The following is a 19,322-nucleotide window of genomic DNA, read 5'->3' on the forward strand; positions in this document are numbered from 1 at the left end:
CACGGCGGCGGACGGGAGGGGCGGGCACGGCGGCGGGCGGGGGCGTGGTCAGGGCGGGAGGGGGCGTGGCCTCGGCGGGAGGGGGCCGGGCATGGCGGCGGGAGGGCCCAACATGGCGGCGGGGGCGTGGCCATGGCGGGGGGGGGCGGCCATGGGGGGGGGTTCCAACATGGCGGCGGGGGGGGGTGTGGCGTTCAGCTTTCTTCTTTGTCCGCCTCCTCCTTGTCCTCGTCGTCGTCCCGCTCCCCCTTGAGGCGCTGCCGGGCGAACTCCTCGATGACGATGTCCTCCTCGCTGCAAGGCACGGGCACGGCACGCTCAGCCCCGCCGTGCCGCCGCGCCCGGCCCCGGGGGAAAGGAATAAGGGGAGGGCAGCGGGGCTCGGTTACCTCCTGTCAGCACGCAGCGGGGCCGGGCCGCGACGGGGAAAGAGCGAAAAGAAAGAGAGTCAGCCGAGATGGGGCCGGGAGAACGGGGAGACTCCACGGGGGAAGCGAAGCGAGCGGCTGCCCCCCTGGAAGCCGCCCTCCGCCGGGCTTCCCCGGGCTGCCAGACCCCAAGTCCCCACAATCAGATCCCGTCACGGAGCGTTAAACACACAAACCACACTGCAGAAATTTAGGAGGCAACGCTGGGCGTGGGGCTGCCAAGAACGGGCTCGTGACCCCACTCCTGCCGCCCGTGGTGCCGCAGGGGGTGTCACACCGCTGGGTGTCACACCGCTGGGTGTCACACCGCTGCGACGCCGGCACAAGGCTTGGGTGTTTTGTCCAAGCACACTGTGACACCGGCACAAATCTGGGTGTTTTGTCCAAGCACACTGTGACACCGGCACAAATCTGGGTGTTTTGTCCAAGCACACGGTGACACCGGCACAAATTTGGGTGGTTTGTCCAAGCACACTGTGACACCGGCACAAATTTGGGTGGTTTGTCCAAGCACACCCCCGTAGTCCCACACCGGAGCGGGGCAGCGCGCTGGTCTGTGGTGGCTGCACGCGGTTTGTGTCCCACAGGTGTAAGGAACCCCCGCTTACCTTGGCTTGTCTGTAGTCCGTTTATGAGCACGCAGCACGGCGAGGCAGGCGTGGAAAGAGACAAACACACAGGTTGATGCAGCAGTGGCCCTTTGGAGACATCTCTTAATGCTCGGGTGCTTTTCTAGACAGACACTCGGATGGGTTGCAGGGGGGGCAGAGCTGCTCTCCCTGTGCTCAGGACACCAAGATGACTGCTGTGTGAAACCCAGCACCAGTTGGATGCGGTGCTGGTGCGCATGGGAAGCATGGAGGAGTTTGGGGAGGAAGAGGGAAGAATAGGGACTGTTCAATGTGGAGTGGTGCAAGCGAAGGCCCGCTGGCTCGTTTTGTGGAGCGCTTCATCTAACCTTTGGGACTGCCCAGTGCCATCCCTCCTACCAGTTCCCATCTGAACGGGAACTGCCTTTTCCTCCTGGGTGCTCTCGCTGCGTCCCAGGCGCCACTTACCGTCCGCAGGCTTCGGGTGCATCAGGATGACGGGCAGTTCAACGCCAACGTCGCTGGAAGGGAAAGCTCTTCTTTCAGCGAATCCACCCAGCACCACACTACGTGGGCCCTGAGCACCACACCGTGCTGGCGCTGGGCGCTTGGCCCCACAGGCACCTCCCTGCTTACCTGGAAGTGAGATCCCCCAGGATGCTGCACCACAGAGAGAAGGGACAGAAATCAGCCAAGGAAAGGAGGGGAGGAGTTAGCGTTTGATTTGAGATCAATTAGAAGACGCTTTAGCATGGATGAGGGGCAGTGGTAATGGGGTGGAAGGGGACCAAGGGGACCCAGCTACCCCACAGCCACGGGGAGCGGGGGATGTCCCTGCTGCCCGTGCCCGCGAGCCTCACCCTCCTCGGGACACCACCAGGTTGACCTTCACTTTGTAGGACACCAGGATCCCCAGCACCTCCTTGTCCATGCCAGGCCTCAGGCTAGGAGAGAGGCAGAGCGGAGCAGTGAGATGCCACCATCCCTTCTACCCCTGTGACAGATCCTGGGGCTGTCTCCATGCCCCAACTGACATGGGGTGCGCTGGGGTTAGTGGAGAGGGACAACGCAGCGTGGCAAAGAGAGGGGAGGGATGGCTGAAACCGCAGCTTCTGGAGGCCACTTGAGCTGCCTGAGCGGGGACTTTCCCCTGACACAAGCCCGGCTCTTACATGGTGGTGGAGGCCAGGTTGGTGTCCTCGTGCTTGAGCTTGCCGTCCAGAGCCAGGCCTCGCTTCTCGCGGTTGGCCGAGAGCGTGGGGGTGACGGAGTACATTTTGGAGAAGGTGGAGTTGGCCGCCACGTTCTCGCTGGAAGGGGCAGGAGAGGAGAGCTCAGGGCCGGCAGCACCCTGATGGGTGCTCAGCACCACACCAGGGCAGGGCAGGGCCCCCTTCCTGCCCCATCCTCCCCGACGCAGCTGTCTGGGCTCATTTCCTCCTTTTGTTCCTTTCTACAACCACTTCTTTTTTTTCTACCCCCCCCTACCTTTGCTCTGTCCCTCCTCTTTTTCAGGGGCACAGAGGCCTTGCCTGACTGCAGCTGGCCTCAAGATGCAAAATGGGGAGAGGAAGCAGCCTGGGGACAGCTGTGCACCTTCCCCCAGGGACATCCCCCAGCTTGTGCTGGGGGGCTCGATGTCCACAGCCTTCCCTCTCCCCTGCTTCCTCAACATCTGCTCTTCTAACACTGATTTTTTTTTTTTTTGCTGCCCAGTTTAAAACCATCATCACCACCCACTCCTCGTTCACTTCCTCCCTCTTCTCCCCCATGCCACGCTGCGTGCCAGATCTTTTTTGCTCACTTTATCTCCTCCATGCACACAGTCTTCGTGTATTTATCCAGCGAGTAGAGAACCACGTCCGTGATCTGATCGACTGAGGCAGACGAGAGGGAGCAGCGTTGGTGCGGTGCCAGCGGCCCGGGCGCACATTCCCCATCCCCAACACCAACACAGCGGGCACCAGGACGTGCCCCTCGCACTCGCTCTCACCTGAGATCTTAATTTTTTTCACAATCTTGTTGGTGGTGTTGTTGATGTTGACAGTCACGTTGATGGGGTCTCCGTGGTAGTAGATCTGCAGTCAGAAGAGACCCGGTTACGTGGCCAGCGAGCGGGACTGGGGACAGAGATGTCCTGGTCCCCATTTCTGGGGAAGTACATGGTGGCACGAGGCAGGGGACAGCCCTTGTGCTGACCTCCTTGTCCAGGGAGGCCTCGAGGTGCAGGGGCTTGTCAGACATCATGAACTGCCGGGTGGTCTCCGACTTGGGCGCGGGGCCCGTTTTCATGGGTGCAAACTGGATCTTTCGGATGATGAGGCGCACCGAGTTCCTGCGGGGCGAGAAGCTGTCGCTGCCGGGCACCCCCGCGCACAGGGGGACAGACACGGGGCTTGTCTTTGGGGGCACCTCAGCTCCTCTAGTCAAACCATGCAATCTACAGCCTGCTGTTAGGACGGGGAGGGTGCAGGCATGGGCACCAGCACCCTTCCTACGGGCAAAGTCCCCAGTCCAAGTGTGACACCAGCTGATGGCACAGCCTTGGCCTGGCCCTGAGCTGGCCACCCCAAAAAGTGGCCTGGTTGTTCATTTGTTCATTTTTTTGGCCGTGGGGAAGTAAAGGGTTCCCCCATAAATACCTCTTGTGGATCTTCTCCTCCAGGTTTTCAGCACAAAAACCTTTCACCTCGAAGTCCACGCCGCAGGCCTGGGGGCACACATCGGGTTACAAAGCAGGGGGGGCTCCGAGCTGCCCGAGGTTCAGGCTTGTTCCCCTCCTTCCTCCATCGCATCCCGGGAGATCCCAGCCCCGGATCCACCTGCCTGTTCCCTCCAACCCTCACCCCGCCTCATGGCCACCTCCCCACGACTTGGCCGTGGGGACACGGGTTGGGGACAGCATCTGACCTTCCCCACGTCGTCTGGTCCCGGCTGGAGGGTGACCGAGCAGGGCAAGTTGGTGGCAACCTGGGCAGGAGAGGGAAGGAGCAGATAAAGAGCGTGCCCGAAGATGAGCCCCGGTGCACACCACGGAGCCGTGGGGACGGGGAGGAGCAGCCCCTACCTCGAAGGTGAAGGGGTACGCGTTCTCGCCGAGCTTCTTCATCAGCTTCTCCTGCAGAGGGGTGAGGGTTTTGGGCACCTGGTCGGGCACCGGCGGGAAGATCTGCGTGGTCAGGACGTAGAGGTCCTTCCTGAAGGTCAGCCCGATAACGTCGAGGTCGTCTCGGCCGTAGCGGAACGCGCAAGTCAGCGTCACGTACACTGGGGCCGCCGCGGGGGTGCGAGGAAGGCAAGGCGCAGGGGGAGAGGGTTGAGAAAGGAGGAAAGAAAGAAAAGCTGTGTTTATATCTCATTGGCATTAAAAGCAAGTTATTTACAGAAATATGACTGTTATTAAGACACGGATCTGACACCAAGTATAAAGTTAACAAGATCCATCGCATCCTTCTTCAAGGCACGGGCAGCTTCAGAGCTTTTTCTCCTGCCCCTTGTAACGTGGATTCTCGTGCCTTAATACCTTTTCTGTCCTTTAGGTACTCCGGGTCGATCAGACAGACGCCATCTGCAAACAAGCAAAAAGGAAGGGGCAGAGAGCTCGGCATGCCAGTAGGAGAGAAGATCCGTGTAAAAATACTGTATTTTTTAAAGTCAAAATAGTCTGCTCATCGGCTGGAAGGTGGCTGAAGGGAGCTGCCTGTCGTGGGGACGGTGGCACTCCCTTGAACGTCTCCCCCAGCAGTGCAGCAAAGGGATGTTATCTTTAAAGGTATTTCTTTTAAGGCGTTTGTAGGAAAATGCCCCAGGGGCCGGTCTCCTAGGCCACTCGCTGCTCCCAGCACTTGGGGGGACCCCACTCACCCACAGAGTCCACCGACTCCACGTGGTCCACAAAGTCCCTCTTGCCCAGGTAGATGGACAGCTAGGGGAGCACGTGGCAGAAGGAAACAGTGGAACAGGTTAGTGATTGCCATCGAACTGCCCCAAATTTTCAAGCCCTGGGTTGCGTTGCAGAGCTCTCTGACCCTGCAGGCATTCAGGGTGTTAGACCAGGCACCACATTTAAGGGGTCATGTAGGGTTTTTAAAATATTCCCGTTGAAAAGTGGTGAGCCGAGTGGTGGCATCATAACAGGTAGAGAGAAATCGGGAGATTTCAAAGGGAATGAAAACCCAGACCATGTCCCCTGTGCCCACCCACACCGGGGGCAGCCCTGTAGGTGCCTGCAGGGACTCACCTTGCCATTGGGGCTCGTCTTCTTGAACACCCTGAGGAGGAAAAACACACACGGAGCGGTTGGAACGGCCACGGCGAGGCTGGGGGCAGCACTGCCCGCTCCCCAGGCGGGGAGGGCACGGCCACGCATCCCCCTGGGGCGAGAGGAGCGTCCCCAGGAGCTGCACCAGGGGATGTCCCAGCCCTTACAGAGACACTTACTTTGCTCCATCTGCCATTTTAAGTCAGGTGCCGCGCGGCTTGGATCTGCAGGGAGAGAAGGGGGAAAATGGTGGAGGTGAGGAGGGGGGAGCCGGCAGCCATGCCAGCAACGGGGACAGAATTGTTCTCAGATGCTGCAGTTGCAGCTGGGGCCGCCCCGTTTCCCCAGGACTGCGAGGATCTGGGGGGTGCACGCTAGCGGTGAAGCTGCTGGAGACCCGTCGGGACCAGCTGAGCGAGCAAGCTCCATCTCCCAGGCTAAAAGGCAACAAGGAGGAGGTGAAAATGCAAGACTGATGCCCCGTGCAGGGCAGGCTTTATTAAAAATAAGGGGAAAGCACAGGGTGGCTCCCAGGGGAGCGAGTGTGAGTCTGGGAAAAGCAAAGAAAATGAAAAACAGGCTTTAAGGTGCTCTGATTTTATATATTTTCTTGTCTGCAGGAAATTTGCTGCCAGGACTTAACAGGAGGAACGTGCTCATGTTGTCCCGTCACTCACAGGAGAGCGAGGAAGCTGCAGATAGATCAGCTGCGAGCCATCCAGCTGCCCCACAGGTCCCGACCCATGGCCCTGACCCCGGCACATCCATCCCACTGCTCCGAGCCCGCACACCGGCGGCGTGGGACCTCCCGGGCTGGGGCTGCCTGCAGTTTGCTTGCTCAAGCCCGGCGTCCAGAATTAAACTGCAAATATCTCGCTGATCACCGGCTGATTTGCGGGGAGATTAGAAGGGATGAGCTCGGCTTCGTAAACTTAGGCTGCTCTGACATTAGCAGGGCTTAAGCCCAGGCAGGATTTGATGCCCTGGGGGCGTGTGGGCAGAGTTGCTCCTTTACGTAAGCAGCGATGCTGGAGAGAAAGAAGAAGCTGATACAGAGGGAGCAGGGGGAGTTGATGATCCTCTTCCCCAGGGAAAAGAAGGGATTAGTCCCAAACAGAGGATCTGTGATTCCCTCAGGTGCTGCGGGGGGTGTGAAGCTCGGGCATCCTCATCTGCAGGGTTCCTTGGGCAGCAGCAAGAGGGGATGCAAAGGGACTGGGAGCAGAGTGGTGCTGCGGGCTCAGCCCTCTGCGGGGCCCAGGAACTGGGGAAAGGGGGATGAAAGGCAGGGGAGAGGAGAGCTGGAGCCTCCTCTGTGTGTGCCAAGGCTCCCAGAGGGGCGACTGGGACTCCTCCTGGCTTGGCCGAGCTCTCCTACACTGCTACGGATGCCTCTGCCCATGCTGAAATCCATCTGGGCAGATTTTTCGGCCCCGAGCCTCCCTCCTTCCAGCCCCGAGTCCGGCACCGATGTCCCTGCCCCACAGCACCCCACGAAGCAGCTGGGGCCGTGCAGGCAGCACTCACCTGGGCTGGGTGCTGGTCTCCTCCTCCTCTCCCCGACGTCCCCCTGCCGCCCGGCACCGCGGGCTGCTCCCCGTCCTGCGGCCTCTTATACCTGCCCCGGCCCTCCCCCGGCTCCCGGCTGGCTTTGGCTGGAGATGAGTCGTGGCGGGGGGGGGAGAGGTATTTTGGGGCTAGAATCCTATTAGTTGATTAACCGGGGAGACGCTCCGCGAGTAAGAGTGGGCTATAAATACGGCTGCTGCTGGAGCCCCGAGAAAGCAGATTATGGAGCTTGGCGGAGCTTAGGAGCAGGGTGATGCTAATTGAGCCGGACGGTCCCTGCGGGCAGGGGTGCCCACTCCCACGGGATCACCCCACCACCGCTCCCACCGCACGTGGAGCCGGGACAGCCCCGGGTTCGGTGGTGGAAGGGAGGGAAGGGGCTGCCTGGTTTGATTCCTCCCCTGGCCAACGTGCCCGTGTGGCTGGGACCTCCAGGTCTGGGGGCTCCCCACATCCTAAAACCTGCTGGGGGGTCAGGCGGAACCCCAAAAACTGCCAGCGGGTGAGAACAGAGGGCTGCTGGTTTAGGAGACGACAGGGAGCGCGCTCACGAGGGCAGCCCTCACGCCAGCTCCGCTCCCGCTGCCATTTCGTAACACCGCAGGCCGGCCTCGCCTGACCCCATTAGCACATTATTAATTCAAGGTTTGCTGCTGGAAATAGGAAACTTGGGAAAGTGTGGAGCGGATTGAGCTCGTGGCGGGCCGGGGATTGCCCTCCCGCAGCAGCGCCCTCGGCGTGCTCCGCGGGCAGCGGGGACAGCGCAGAGCCCGAGGAGCAGCACCGCAGCCGCCAGCTCCCCTCCCGCACCCAGCCCGGCTTTAGGTGCCGGCACGTGCTGACCGGGGCCGGGACTTGTGATCCCTTTTAATTGCACACAGGAGAGCTGCTTAGTTTGCAGATTAGCGGGCACTATTTCTGCCAAGGGCAGGGGACACGTGAACCGTGACCTTCCCGGCGGCAGAGGTCCCGGACACCCTCGTCCGTGCTGGTCCCAGTGCGGTGCCCGTGGTCCCGGGTGGCCACATCCATCCCCGTGCTCACACCGGTGTGTTTGCAGCCAGGTGCTGGGACACCACGAGGACCAACCCTTGCTGGCAGTTGCACCCCGGGATGATTCTCCTGGAGCCACCCCTCTGCCTGACTTTGGTGGCCGTGCTCCTCTGCGGGGTGATGCCTTTCTCCTGTTCAATAAACGGCAAAAAGCTGCCTGCCTCGTCCCAGCCTGCCCTCCCGGGCCCCGTGCGGCTCAGCCCACTCACACGCTGCGGCAGCGCGGGCTGACGGGTGCAGACGGCGACGATTTCCGAAAGCCCCTGAGAGCTCCGTGTCTTCTTCCCCTGATCTGGATTAGGCGACGTGGACGGCGCTAATCCTGCCCGCCACCAAAGCCAGGCGCCTCCGGGGCCGTGGGGAATTACTGCCGCGCCGTTAAGTAACAGCCGGGAGCAGCGCTGGCACGAGGGGGTCCCGGGGGGACGGGGTCTCTGCCACCACCCTGACTTGCTCCTGTCCTCGGGACGTGATGAGGGATGCAAGCACCAGCAGCCCACAGCCGCCAGCCCGGAATAAACCAGGCTGCCCAACTTCTCGGTGGCCCTGGCCACAGGTTCCTCTGTGTCACCGGGAGCCTGGGGGGATGCCGGCCCAAGAGGAAGCCTCGGAGAGGCTTGGGCAGACGGTGCTGGTGGAGCGCCCCCGTGCCTGGGGCTCCTCGCTGTGGGGGGATGGCTCCTGAAGCCCAGGTGCCAGCCTGGGCTGTGCAAAGAGTCTGAGGAGAAACACTGGGGGGACGCAGCCCCCGCTGCCCCACGTCCCCTGCAGCAGCTGGTGGCTGCAGCTCGTCTGTAATTAACGGGGCGCTGCAGCGCTAATCGCCAACGCAGCCCGGGGCAGAGCTGCCCAGCACGTGCGGGGCCCTCTCACTGCCTGTGGCAGGAGCGAAGCCTCTCTGTGAACCCCAGCAGCCCCCCGGGACTGTCTGCAGCCCTGCCACAGCCCCCCCTCCTCCCCGAGCCCTCCCCAAGCCCCCGCACCCTGGAGCCAATCCCCCCTGAACGCAATTAGGGGTGCCCGGCTCCCTTGGGCACCCGATGCCCGCAGCATCGCCGTCCCAAAGTGGCTGGAGCTGGCCCCACGTGGGCTGCGGTGCCCCCAGGAGCGGGCGTTTCGGTCGCTGCCACCCTGAGCGCACCTCAGGGTGACGCCACGCAGCCTGCTGTCCCCTCTCCTGGGGCACAACCGAGGGAAGGGGCTCGGAGAAGACGGGGAGCGGGGCGGTGGTGGAGCCCCCATGCCTCTCCCCGCCGTGCTCGGGGCGCTGGGCCCCGCATGGCCGCCGGCTTCCCCTCGCCAGCGGGGCTGGAGCAGGAGGAGGAGCGAGGAGGCTGGTCCTGACCGCGGGGAGAGCAGAGCGCAGAGAAGGAGGAAGAGCGCGGGGCGGGCGCCGTGGTGCTGAGCGGGTGGCGCGGGGACGCCGCGCGGCTGGGCCCGGCCGCTGGGGACGAGGAGCGGGGCCACCGGGGCGGGTGCTGCGTGCCCTCTGCCCTGCTGCCGCCCCACCGGGCAGGACCACGGCGAGCACACCGGCAGGTAGCTCAGGGCTGCACCCCAAAAGCTCTGCTCGCCGCCCCCAGCATCCCGCCAGAGCCGCGGGAGCGCCGCGTCTGCAAGGGAGGGTGAGTGCCTCCGGTGATGTTCGGGGCCCACGCACCGGCGGGACGCCGGCATGGCCTGTCCTTGCCGTGCACCCGGACGGGATGGTGGCCCCGGGGCTGGGGCGGTGGCTTGGGGTGACCCTGCCACGGGTCACTGATGCGCGCCTCTCTGCCCCGCTGCACCCTGCAGGCTGGAGCCCCCGTCATGAGGAGCAGCCGGACCCCCAGCATCCCCCCGCAGCCTCCCCGCTCCTGCTCCTGCCACACCGCCTGGCTGCGGGGCTCGGCACGGGGCGCCCCGTCCCCATGAGCAGCGCCTCAGCGGCTGCACGTCACCCGTCGGGACCCCCAGCCGCCTCCTCGCCTGGGCGCCGGGGGGCCGGGCCCCCACCTTCGCCTTCCGACCCACCCCCGTGGGCCGGCTGATGTGGGGCTGGGACCGCGGCGCAGCGCGGCCAGCCTCCTGCCAGCCGGGGGGATGGCGGCGGCCAGCTGGTACCACCGGGACATCAGCCGGGTGGTGGCTGAGGACCTGCTGGCCAAGGCCGGCAGGGACGGCTGCTTCCTGGTGCGGGACAGCGAGTCCGTGGCGGGGGCGTACGCCCTTTGCCTCCTGTGAGTTCCCCGCCTCCGCTCTGCTCTTGGCATCCTTCTGGTCGCTCGATGAGAAAGGACCCGGCCCCCGTCGATGGGGATCGGTGGGGCTGGGGGGTGGTGTGGCCCCCCCAGCAGCGAGGCAGGGGTTAGGGGTGGGGGCAGTAAATTATTTGACAGCCTAAGGGATGCGCACGGGATGCAGCCGCTGGTTCTGCTTCGGTCAGCGCTGACACCGGGGTATCGGGGCGATGCCCAGCTTGGCTCAAGGGAAAATCCTGGCAGAAGCCTCAGCCAGGAGCCCTGCCCGGCTGCCAGCCCAAACTCAGCACCCCCAGGGGACGTGGGGGGCAGCACCCCAAGCCCTTCGGGGCTGCCCACCTTTGGGTGCCCACGCTGCCCGCCCAGCCCCTGCGTGGGACAGGAGAGGCGGCCGGCACAGCCCTCCCTCGGCACACACAAACATCCCCTCTCTGTCCAGCCCCTGGCGCGCCGGCATCCGGACCACGGCGCTTGCTGTTAACTTCTCACGTGCCGGGGTTTCGGCAGCCCAAGCGCCAAAATGTCACTGCCAGTCAGCGGCACCGTGGGGCTGGGGGCTGCGGTGCCCGCCGGGACCCTCCTGCAGCCCAGGGACACGTCCGTGGGGACAGGAGAGGCTGGGATGGTGTTGCACGGGGCGGTGCCTCTGCGGGTTTGGAAGGATGCCCCCCCCAGCTCCCCGTGGCTTTCCTGGCCAGGCGCGAGGTCCAAATTGCAAACACATGGTGCTGGGGAGCGCGGGGGTGCAGGGCACGCCGGGGGCAGGGCGACGATTTTATTTCCAGAAGCAGGAGCTGAGTTCCTCCGTCTGCAAAGGGGACAGGGTGCAGACGCTCGGCTCTCCCCCAGGTTCCAGCGGCACGTCCACACCTACCGCATCCTCCCCGACGACGAGGGGCTGCTCTCCGTCCAGGTGGGTGGCAGGGGGCCGGGTGCTCCCCGTGCACCCTCAGGAAGCAGGTGCGGAGGGGCTGGGAGGTTCGCTGCCGCCTCCAGCTTCTTCTTCTGCAGGGCGCCCAGCGAGGTGGAGCCTGCAGCTCCCCGCGCCCAGCGAGCGGTGCGGTTTGCTTTTTGCACGAGCTGGCTGCAGCGCGGCACCACAGGATGTGCGAGCTTTGCACAGACCCTGTCTGCAGCGCGGCCCGGCTGCGAGCGGTGCCGCTCCGGCAGCCTCGCAGCAGCCGCCTGCCGCTGCTGCACCTGGGGCAGCTTTGCAAAATATTTTCCCCCTTCCTGTCGCTGTCACCGTCCCGGCCGTGAGAGCGGGCAGAGCATCCCCTGCTGCCCACCCACACCAGCCCAGCCCTGCAGCCCCGCTCGCTGCTGGCTTGGCCTCGTTGTTCCCCTTTGGCGTCCCTTCATGGTTTCTCCTGGTTCCTGACCCTCTGCCACCACCTTTCTGGGTCCCTAAAACTGCCCTGCTCTGCTCCCACATGTGCTTCCTGAGGGGGTATCCCTGTCTCCTCTCCCTCCGTGTCCTCCCGTTGCCCTGCAAGGGTTGGCATCCAGCTGGCACCCACAGCTCAGCACGGGCCCTTCTGGGGGACAGACCCCAGCCGGCACAGCAACCCGCCTGGGGGTGCCCCCATCCCGCAGAGCCCGTGGACGGGGGGGACATCCGGGGCCACCGTCCCCTCTGCCTCCCCAGACCATCCAGGGCATCCAGGCCAAGTGCTTCCGCACGCTCCCCGACCTGATCGGCGCCTACCAGCAGCCCAACAACGGGCTGGTGACGCCCCTGCTCTACCCCGTGCACCGGCCCCGGGACGCGGCCGACGAGGACTCGGGTGAGCGGGGCCGGGTGCTGCGGGACGGGGCGGCGGCGGGGAGGTGCCCGTGCTGAGCCGGGTGTGCTGTGCCCGCAGACGGGGAGGACGGCAGAGGGAACCAGGCAGGCAGCGCGGTCCCCGCTGGGGGGTCCGGGGGGAGCACGGGGCTCGGCGCTCCCCCTGCCCGGCCCCACATCTCGCAGCAGCTGCAGCTGAGGCTGCAGGAGCAGGTCCACAGCAGGTAACGTCCCCTTCCCTCCCGAGGGACTGCAGGGGTGGGCACGGCCGTGGGGAGAGGAGCAGGGGGTGGTGGCGCTTCCCAAAAAGTAGGAACTTCGTAAACCCTGAGCGAGGTGCCAAGGGCTGGCACTGCTCTGAGCCCGGGCACCTCCGCTCCCAGCCACTGCCTCCCCCTGCAGCCCAGCCAGCGACTTCATGGGCTTCATGGCCGAGTACCTGACCCAGCACCTGCAGCTGGACCTGGAGGCGCTGTGCAACGGGCACCTGCAGCTGCGCCACCTCAGCACCGCCCTCGTCACCGCCTGCAGGGCGCTGCACAGGCGAGTGGCCTGGGGGTGGCAGGGCGGGGGACAGCACACAGGCAGCACTGCAGGGCACTCGCCTCATCTTCATCCCCATCCCCATCCCCATCCCCATCCCCATCCCCATCCCCATCCCCATCCCCATCCCCAACCCCATCCCCGTCCCCGTCCCCGTCCCCATCCCCGACCCCATCCCCTGGGCAGCCTGTGCCTGGCAGATCATCGCCACCGTGCTGGCTCTCATGCTCATCCGCCTCTCTGCAGTGAGATCGACTTCACGCTGGCGGGGCTGGAGACCCTGGCCAGGGTGTTCGACCCCCCTGCGTCCCCTCGCAGCCCGGCCAGGGAGCAGGTGAGGCCCCGGGGGCTCATCCCGCCTGGGTATGGGGAATTCTTTGGGGTGGTTTTAGTGCCTGTCTGCACCCAAGGGTGCTGCATGCCCTGCGTGCTCCCTGGGCACTGTGTGCCTGCTGGGGACACGGGGTGGCTCCCTGCTGGGGACAAGCAGGGTGGCGTTTCTGTACCTGGTTCAGGCAGGGGGGAGCTGGTCCCTGCCAGCCTTGTTGTGCACCCAGAGCCAGCGGGGAGGAGCACACTGCCCACGCTGCTCCCGGTGCCACGCTGCTCCTGGTGCCACGCAGCCCAGCGAGTGCCCGTCCCTCTCCCCAGGGTCTCCTGGCCAGCGATCCCGACCTGGAGCTGCTCCTCAACAAGATCTCTGCCGTCAACCACCTGCTGTCATCGCTGGAGAAGAAGGTGCCTGGTCCCTGCGTGCTGCAGGGTGGGGAGGGGGGCATGGCCGGAGCCTCGCTGTGCTCGGGCAAACTCATCAGCTAATTGAGCCCTCCGGCAAATTGCTGGGCAGCTGAGATGTCCCCATGACGTGCCAGACCCCTGGCCTCTTCCCGTGGTTAGGGTCCCCTGCCGTGGGCTCCCAGTCACACCATTCCCCCAAACTGGGGACACCTCAGCCGTCCCCAGGCCATCACCTGCCGCCCAGCCCGTCCCAGCTCTCGCTCCTCTCGCTGCCAGGTGCTGAGGTCCCTGCAGGAGACGGTGTCGCGGCACAACCTGGCGCTGCCCAGCCTGGCGGCCCCGCCGCCGGCCACCAAGCCCCTGGCCGTGCAGTGCTTCGAGGTGAGGGCATGGGGGGGGGGGGCACGGGGTGGTCCCGGAGCCGGCGTCGCTCCTGGGTCGGGGCCGACCTGGGAACCCCTCCTGGTGCCGCAGGTGAAGGTGGGCAAGTCGCAGCGGGCAGCCCTGACGGTGGACGTGGAGCTGGGCACGGTGGCCATCACCAAGAAGGGCAGCGGGTCTCCAGAAGAAACCATCCCGCAGGACAAAAGTAAGGGGCTGCCACCCGCCGGCTGCAGGACGATGCGCTCCCTGCGCTGGGGGGGTCCCTTCCTCACGGCCGGCGTTCAGTCCTGCAGCTGATTAAATACCAGAGCGTGCAGAGCAAGGTGAGGCTGGTGTACGACCGCGACCCGCAGAGGAGCCTGAGCAAGGACTTCGTCTTCCCCAGCGCGCGGGTGAGCCCCGCTGGCTGCGCCCGGGGGGTGTCCCACCAGCCCCTTTCCCCTCCTTTTTCTCCTCGGAGAGGCCGTTTTGGGAACACGGACCTGTCATTTAGCCATGCAGTGAATAGGTGGTCTCAAGGTCCAGGCCACCCCCGTGAGCCATCTCTGGCGCCTGGGGGCTGACGTCCCCCTGACCCAGCCACCTTTTAGGGTGCTGTGTTCCCCTACACCCGGGTCCAGCACCAGGGCCCTGTGCCCCCCATATGTGCCCTGAGCCCCCCCGTATCACCCACAGAAGCGAGAAGCCTTCTGCCAGCTGCTGCAGCTGATGAAGATCCAGCACTCCAACCTGGACGAGCCCGACCTCATCTCGGTGTACGTCGGGACGTGGAACATGGGTAAGGGGCCTCGATAAGGTCCCGTTGTCCTGGGGGGGGGACACTCACTGTGAGCCTGGGGCGGGTGCTGGGAGTCTGCGGGGAGCTGCCCTGGGAAATGCAAGGTCCGAGCTGCTCCTTGGTGGGGGGAGGATGGAGAAGACCCCGGCCTGGCCAGTTTGGGGTTTGCCCTGTTGCAATTTGCTTGCGCTGCTGCTGACGGAGACGTGGACGCCTGGAGGGTTTCACATCCCAGCACAAGTCTGAGATGTGCACGGGCAGGCCGTGGTGCTGGCGTGATGCTTCCTGTCCCCAGCGGGCCCCGGAGACGCACAGGGCAGGACCTGGGGGTGGAGAGGGGCTCGAGGAAGTCACCCGCTGTCCCCGTCCCCCAGGCAGCGCCCCGCCGCCGCGCTCCCTCGCCTCCTGGCTGACGTCGAGGGGCTTGGGGCGCACGCAGGACGAGACCACCGCCTGCATCCCCCACGACATCTACGTCATCGGCACCCAGGAGAACTCCCTGGGCGACCGCGAGTGGGTCGAGTTCCTGCGCGCCTCCCTCAAGACGCTGATGGCCATCGACTACCGAGTGGTAACGGGCACCTGCTGGGGCTCCTCCAGCCCCGCCGTGCCGGGGTGGGGTGGCACCGGGGCGGGCAGCTCACCCCCGTGCCCCGCAGGTCGCCCTGCAGTGCCTCTGGAGCATCAAGATGGTGGTGCTGGTGAAGCCCGAGCACGAGCGGCGCATCAGCCACGTCCACACCTCCAGCGTCAAAACGGGGATCGCCAACACGCTGGGTAGGGAGGGGACGGGGACCCCGCGGAGCCGGGGGGCTGCCCCACGGGACTCCGAGCCCCCCCCTGAGCTCGGTGTCCCCGCAGGGAACAAGGGGGCCGTGGGCGTCTCCTTCCTGTTCAACGGGACCTCCTTCGGCTTCGTCAACTGCCACCTGGCCTCCGGCAGTGAGAAGACCCACAGGTGATGGGGGGCTCGGGGGGTGGGTGTGTGGGGTGCCCCGCTGTCCCCGGCCCCCTCCCGGCCCCAGCTGGCAGGGGCAGGGTGCCCCGTGGTGGTTTTTTTTTGGGGGGGGGGGGGGGTTGATATGCAGCTGCCGTCCCCCCCCCGCGTGGCACAGGCGGAACCAGAACTACAGCGACATCCTGCGCTCCCTGGCGCTGGGCGACAAGCGGCTCAGCGCCTTCGACCTCACGCTGCGCTTCACCCACCTCTTCTGGTTCGGGGACCTCAACTACCGCCTCGACATGGACGTGCAGGTGGGTGCCCCCCGGCACCGCCCCCGGGTGCCCCCGGGGCACCGCCGCTCACCGCTCCTCCCTCCGCCTGCCCAGGACATCCTGACGCACGTCACCAAGAAGGAGTTTGACATCCTGCTGGCCGTCGACCAGCTCACCCTGGAGCGGGAGAAGAACAAGGTGTTCCTGCAGTTCAGTGAGTGCAGGGGGGCACGGCGGTGGCACCCAGGGACCCACTCTCCTGGTGCCACCTCCAGCGCGTGGCGGTGCCTGCACAGCTCTGTGCGAGATGCCAAAAACCCCGGGGGACATCGGTGTGCACCACGAACCCCCCCGGGGCAGCGTCCCTGGAGGCAGCACCACGGGAGCATGCAGCTGTGGGGACAGCCAGAGATGCTGTCCTCATGTCACCCGTGTGTCTCCGTCCCCAGGAGAGGGTGACATCTCCTTCCCACCCACCTACCGGTACGAGCGGGGCTCCCGGGACAGCTACATGTGGCAGAAGTTCAAGACCACGGGGGTGAGTTCCCAAAGCATCGCGCCGGGAGACAGCAGCCCGACCCAGGGAGGGGACCTAAATCGGCTGCTCTTCTCCCTCCTAGATGAGGATCAACGTCCCCTCGTGGTGCGACCGCATCCTCTGGAAGTCGCACCCCGAGACCCACCTGGTCTGCAACTCCTACGGTGAGAGGGACGGGGCTGGGGCTGAGCCTGGCGCAGCCGGAGCTGCCCGGGGCTTGGGGACAGTCACCGGCTGTCCCTCCCCTCCCCAGGCTGCACCGACGACATCGTCACCAGTGACCACTCGCCCGTCTTCGCCACCTTCGAGGTGGGCGTGACGTCCCAGTTCGTGCCCAAGAACGGTAAGGACAAGGCGACGGGGCCTGTCCCCGCGGGGACCTGGGCACCCATCCTGCACCCGCCGAGCCCCCGCGCCTCCCGCAGCTCCTGGCAGCAGCCCCGCGCCCCTGGCCTGCATCGAGTGGGAGAGCATCGAGGTGATCGTGAAAACCGCCAGCCGCAGCAAGTGCTACATCGAGTTTCACTCCTACTGCCTGGAGGGTGAGGTGGCCCCGTGGGGACGCAGCGCCGGGCGGGGGGGCTGTGGGGTGGGCAGGCTGTGCTGCCGGCACGGGGCTGGAGCTGTGCCCCCCTCCCCGGCTCTCTCCCCGCAGAGGCTCAGCGGAGCGGGGAGAACAGCTCCCAGAGCTGCGACGTCCCCGGCTTCCTCAAGATGGGCTGGTCGGCCAAGCAGCTGCCCGTGGTACGCAACGCACCGCGGAGGGCCCTCAGCATCCTGCTGCCTCCTCATCCCCGTCCCTCTCACCGTGCCGTGCCCGCACCCTGCACGGGGCGAACCCCGAGGGGCACAGGGGGCTGTCACCGTCCCCCGAGGACAGAGCCCAGCCGTGCCCCCTGCCCCGCAGCAGCCCCCCAGCACCCCTCTCTCCTCGTGCAGCTGAACCCCATCCTGCCGGACCTGGAGTACCTGGGGGACCAGCACCTGCTCCTCAGCATCAAGGGCGTGGAGAGCTGCGAGTCCTACGGTGCGTGCGGGATGGGGGCACGGGCAGGGTGCTGCTGTGCACGGGGTGGGGGCTCGCTGGCCCCCGGAGCCACCCCATTAACACAGCCCTGTGCTGTGCGCGCAGGTGAGTGCTGCATCGCGATGAGGTCGATGATCGGCAGCATGGCCCAGCAGTTCGAGACCTTCCTCTTCCACCGAGGCGAGGAGACGGGCTCCATGCGGGGCTGGATGAAGGTCCGGGTCCCCAAGGAGCGGCACAGCACCCGCGAGAGGCTCTACGGTAAGGCGGCCCCCGTGCCGCCCTGCCCCTGCCACGCAGGGCCCGTCTCTCCAGCACCCACGTGGGGGAAGAGGTGACGCTTCTGTGCCTCTGCAGAGTGGATCAGCTTTGAGGAGGAGGACGATGCTCCGGCAGCGGACACCCCGACGTGCCCCAAGCCGCCTCTCAGGTACCCCACTGGTGCTGCCCCCCCCACGCACCCCATCCCCAGGCGATGCTGAGCCCTGCCCCGCCGTGCCTCGCAGGAGCCGGCCCCACAGCCTCCCGGAGGCCAGCAGCTACACCAACCCGGCCTACTTCATCTTCGAGGGGCTCCCCACCGCGTGGGCGCTGGGCACCGGAGAAGCCCCCAACACGCAGGTGGAGAGCCCGACGGGGGGCCAGCGGCGCCGGAGCCCCCTCAGGGCACGGGTCCCCTCGCCCTCGCCCCGCGGGTGCCTGCTGAGCCCCCCTGGCGTGGGCAGGCAGAAGCGACCCAAGTCGGCCATCCTGGAGAGGGACGCGCCAGCAATGGGCGACTGCTCGCTGACGGCGCTGCACATGGCCACCTGCCTGAGCCAGCTGGACCGGCTGGCCCCCGGGCGTGCGGGGGACAGCCACAAGGTGCTGCTGCGCCAGACCCACAGCGCCCTGGAGCCGCCCCCCCGGCGCTCCCCGGGGGTGCCGGGGCGCACCACGGATGCTCGCCAGCACGGCCACCCTGGAGAGGTACCGCCACGGGGAGGGGGACGTGCTTTTGGCTACCGGGCCACCGACAGACGCAGGTGGGCACTTTTGGTCCCGCCGTGATGCTGCTGAAGCCTTTCCCTGTTCTTCTTTCCCCAGTGGCCCTGCGACAGGTCCCGCAGCGCTGGCGTGGGGCTGGGCCATCTCGGCGTGCAGCGGTACGAGGAGGGGCTGTGTGCGCACGGCTCGGACGGCCCCGAGTTCTTCAGGTACCCCCCGACCCTGGAGCTGGCAGCAGGGGGCACAGAGCACACCGGCACCACTGCCCCCAGGGTCCCTGGCAGAGCCCCGCGCCCTGGGGGGGACGAGAGGTGAGCCCCAGGGCAGGGCAGGGCGCAGGAGGCCGGGGGTGCACCCCCTGTGTCCCCAGGTCCTCGTGCAGGCCTGGGGGGTCCCCGCTCCCTCTCGGTGGCTTCCTGGCAGGGGCTCTCTCTGGCCACATGTGTAGGGATGGCACCGAGTGGGACCTGCTGGAAGCCGGGGGGCTCAGCCCTGCCCTCCGCAACGCCCCCCCATGGTGAGGTGCTTGGGAACCCCTCGGGGAGCCTGCAGCGCAGAGCCTGCCTTAAGCCTAGGGCCTAGACCCAGACGTGTGGGACTGGGAACATCCCACGGGGGTTCTGTGGCCCACCTCGCCTGGACACAGCCAGCACCCAGGGCCGGACCTCCTGGCCGTGTGCCCGACCTGCCTGGGCCCACCAGTGGGGGACTGGTGTGCCTCAGCTGGACAGCCTCGGGAAGCGGACATGGGGATGGATGCTCTCCGGGTGTCACCGCACGTCTCCGGCCTCCCTCCCCTCCCCAAAGCAATGGAAGGACCCTGCTGAGCCCCCCCGGAGAGGAGGACAGGGGACATGGGGCTAACGGAGGCCGCTCAGGAGGTGGGCACTGCTGGATGCTTTGGACCCGGAGGCCCTGAGCACCCTCTTGCCTTGGCCGCATCAGCCGCTCCCTCGTCCCGCCGCTCAGCCTGGCTGGGCCCACGTTCCCTGAGGATTTCTCCTCCAGCAGCTGCTCCCGGGGCTGCGTTCGGTTTCTGTACGAGGTGCACCTTGCTGCTCCCACCTGCAATAAAGTCTCAGGGTTCGGAGGACGCTGGGGTGTGCGTTCGTGTGTGCAGCTGGGGGCACGCGCTGCTCCCCGCAAGCCACGGGGAGCGCCAGCACCCGGCTGGGTGCTGCCCTC

General features: G+C 66.0%; 2 protein-coding genes across 3 annotated transcripts; one reads left to right on the forward strand and one right to left on the reverse strand.

The window, feature by feature from the left end:
• Window positions 1–115: 115 nt before the first annotated feature.
• On the reverse strand, window positions 116–9,068 carry ARR3 (arrestin 3). 2 transcript variants are annotated; one of them, XM_083796883.1, is made up of 14 exons: window positions 5,459–9,068; window positions 5,259–5,289; window positions 4,883–4,943; window positions 4,542–4,586; window positions 4,086–4,285; window positions 3,929–3,988; window positions 3,661–3,728; window positions 3,218–3,353; window positions 3,012–3,096; window positions 2,823–2,895; window positions 2,191–2,328; window positions 1,879–1,962; window positions 1,655–1,678; window positions 116–1,539 (listed from the first exon to the last, which is right to left on the reverse strand). In XM_083796883.1, the coding sequence occupies exons 1-14, from the start codon at window positions 5,473–5,475 to the stop codon at window positions 1,326–1,328; spliced, it is 1,236 nt and encodes a 411-aa protein (XP_083653009.1). In that variant the 5' UTR covers window positions 5,476–9,068; the 3' UTR covers window positions 116–1,325. The 2 variants fall into 2 exon arrangements, with proteins under 2 accessions (XP_083653009.1, XP_083653008.1); XM_083796882.1 differs by having other exon boundaries at window positions 5,259–9,068.
• Window positions 9,069–9,268: 200 nt separating this feature from the next.
• Window positions 9,269–19,230, forward strand: LOC310880686 (phosphatidylinositol 3,4,5-trisphosphate 5-phosphatase 2-like). The gene is made up of 28 exons (XM_083796879.1): window positions 9,269–9,526; window positions 9,696–10,120; window positions 10,991–11,054; window positions 11,790–11,928; window positions 12,007–12,151; window positions 12,330–12,470; window positions 12,717–12,804; window positions 13,122–13,208; window positions 13,485–13,589; window positions 13,683–13,797; window positions 13,878–13,984; window positions 14,268–14,370; window positions 14,745–14,941; window positions 15,030–15,147; window positions 15,232–15,328; window positions 15,486–15,624; window positions 15,700–15,799; window positions 16,035–16,123; window positions 16,206–16,287; window positions 16,377–16,466; window positions 16,549–16,665; window positions 16,779–16,867; window positions 17,063–17,150; window positions 17,256–17,411; window positions 17,508–17,580; window positions 17,657–18,119; window positions 18,237–18,448; window positions 18,586–19,230. The coding sequence occupies exons 2-28, from the start codon at window positions 9,984–9,986 to the stop codon at window positions 18,656–18,658; spliced, it is 3,414 nt and encodes a 1,137-aa protein (XP_083653005.1). The 5' UTR covers window positions 9,269–9,526; window positions 9,696–9,983; the 3' UTR covers window positions 18,659–19,230.
• The last annotated feature ends 92 nt before the right edge of the window (window positions 19,231–19,322 follow it).

This window comes from Anser anser (genome assembly GCF_964211835.1).
Source record: "Anser anser genome assembly, chromosome: 13".
In the NCBI taxonomy this organism is placed as follows: Eukaryota; Metazoa; Chordata; class Aves; order Anseriformes; family Anatidae; genus Anser; species Anser anser.

Excerpts from the sequence above, each read along its gene's own strand:
- LOC310880686 (XM_083796879.1), top strand. The coding sequence starts at position 9,984 with ATGGCGGCGGCCAGCTGGTACCACCGGGACATCAGCCGGGTGGTGGCT. Across the intron at positions 12,805-13,121 it reads GCAGCCCGGCCAGGGAGCAG|GGTCTCCTGGCCAGCGATCC; the intron begins GTGAGGCCCCGG and ends CCCTCTCCCCAG. Across the intron at positions 13,590-13,682 it reads TGGCCGTGCAGTGCTTCGAG|GTGAAGGTGGGCAAGTCGCA; the intron begins GTGAGGGCATGG and ends CTGGTGCCGCAG.
- ARR3 (XM_083796882.1), bottom strand. The coding sequence starts at position 5,468 with ATGGAGCAAAGTAAGTGTCTCTGTAAGGGCTGGGACATCCCCTGGTGC. Across the intron at positions 4,286-4,541 it reads GTACCTAAAGGACAGAAAAG|TGTACGTGACGCTGACTTGC; the intron begins GTATTAAGGCAC and ends CGGCGGCCCCAG. Across the intron at positions 3,729-3,928 it reads GACCAGACGACGTGGGGAAG|GCCTGCGGCGTGGACTTCGA; the intron begins GTCAGATGCTGT and ends GTGTGCCCCCAG.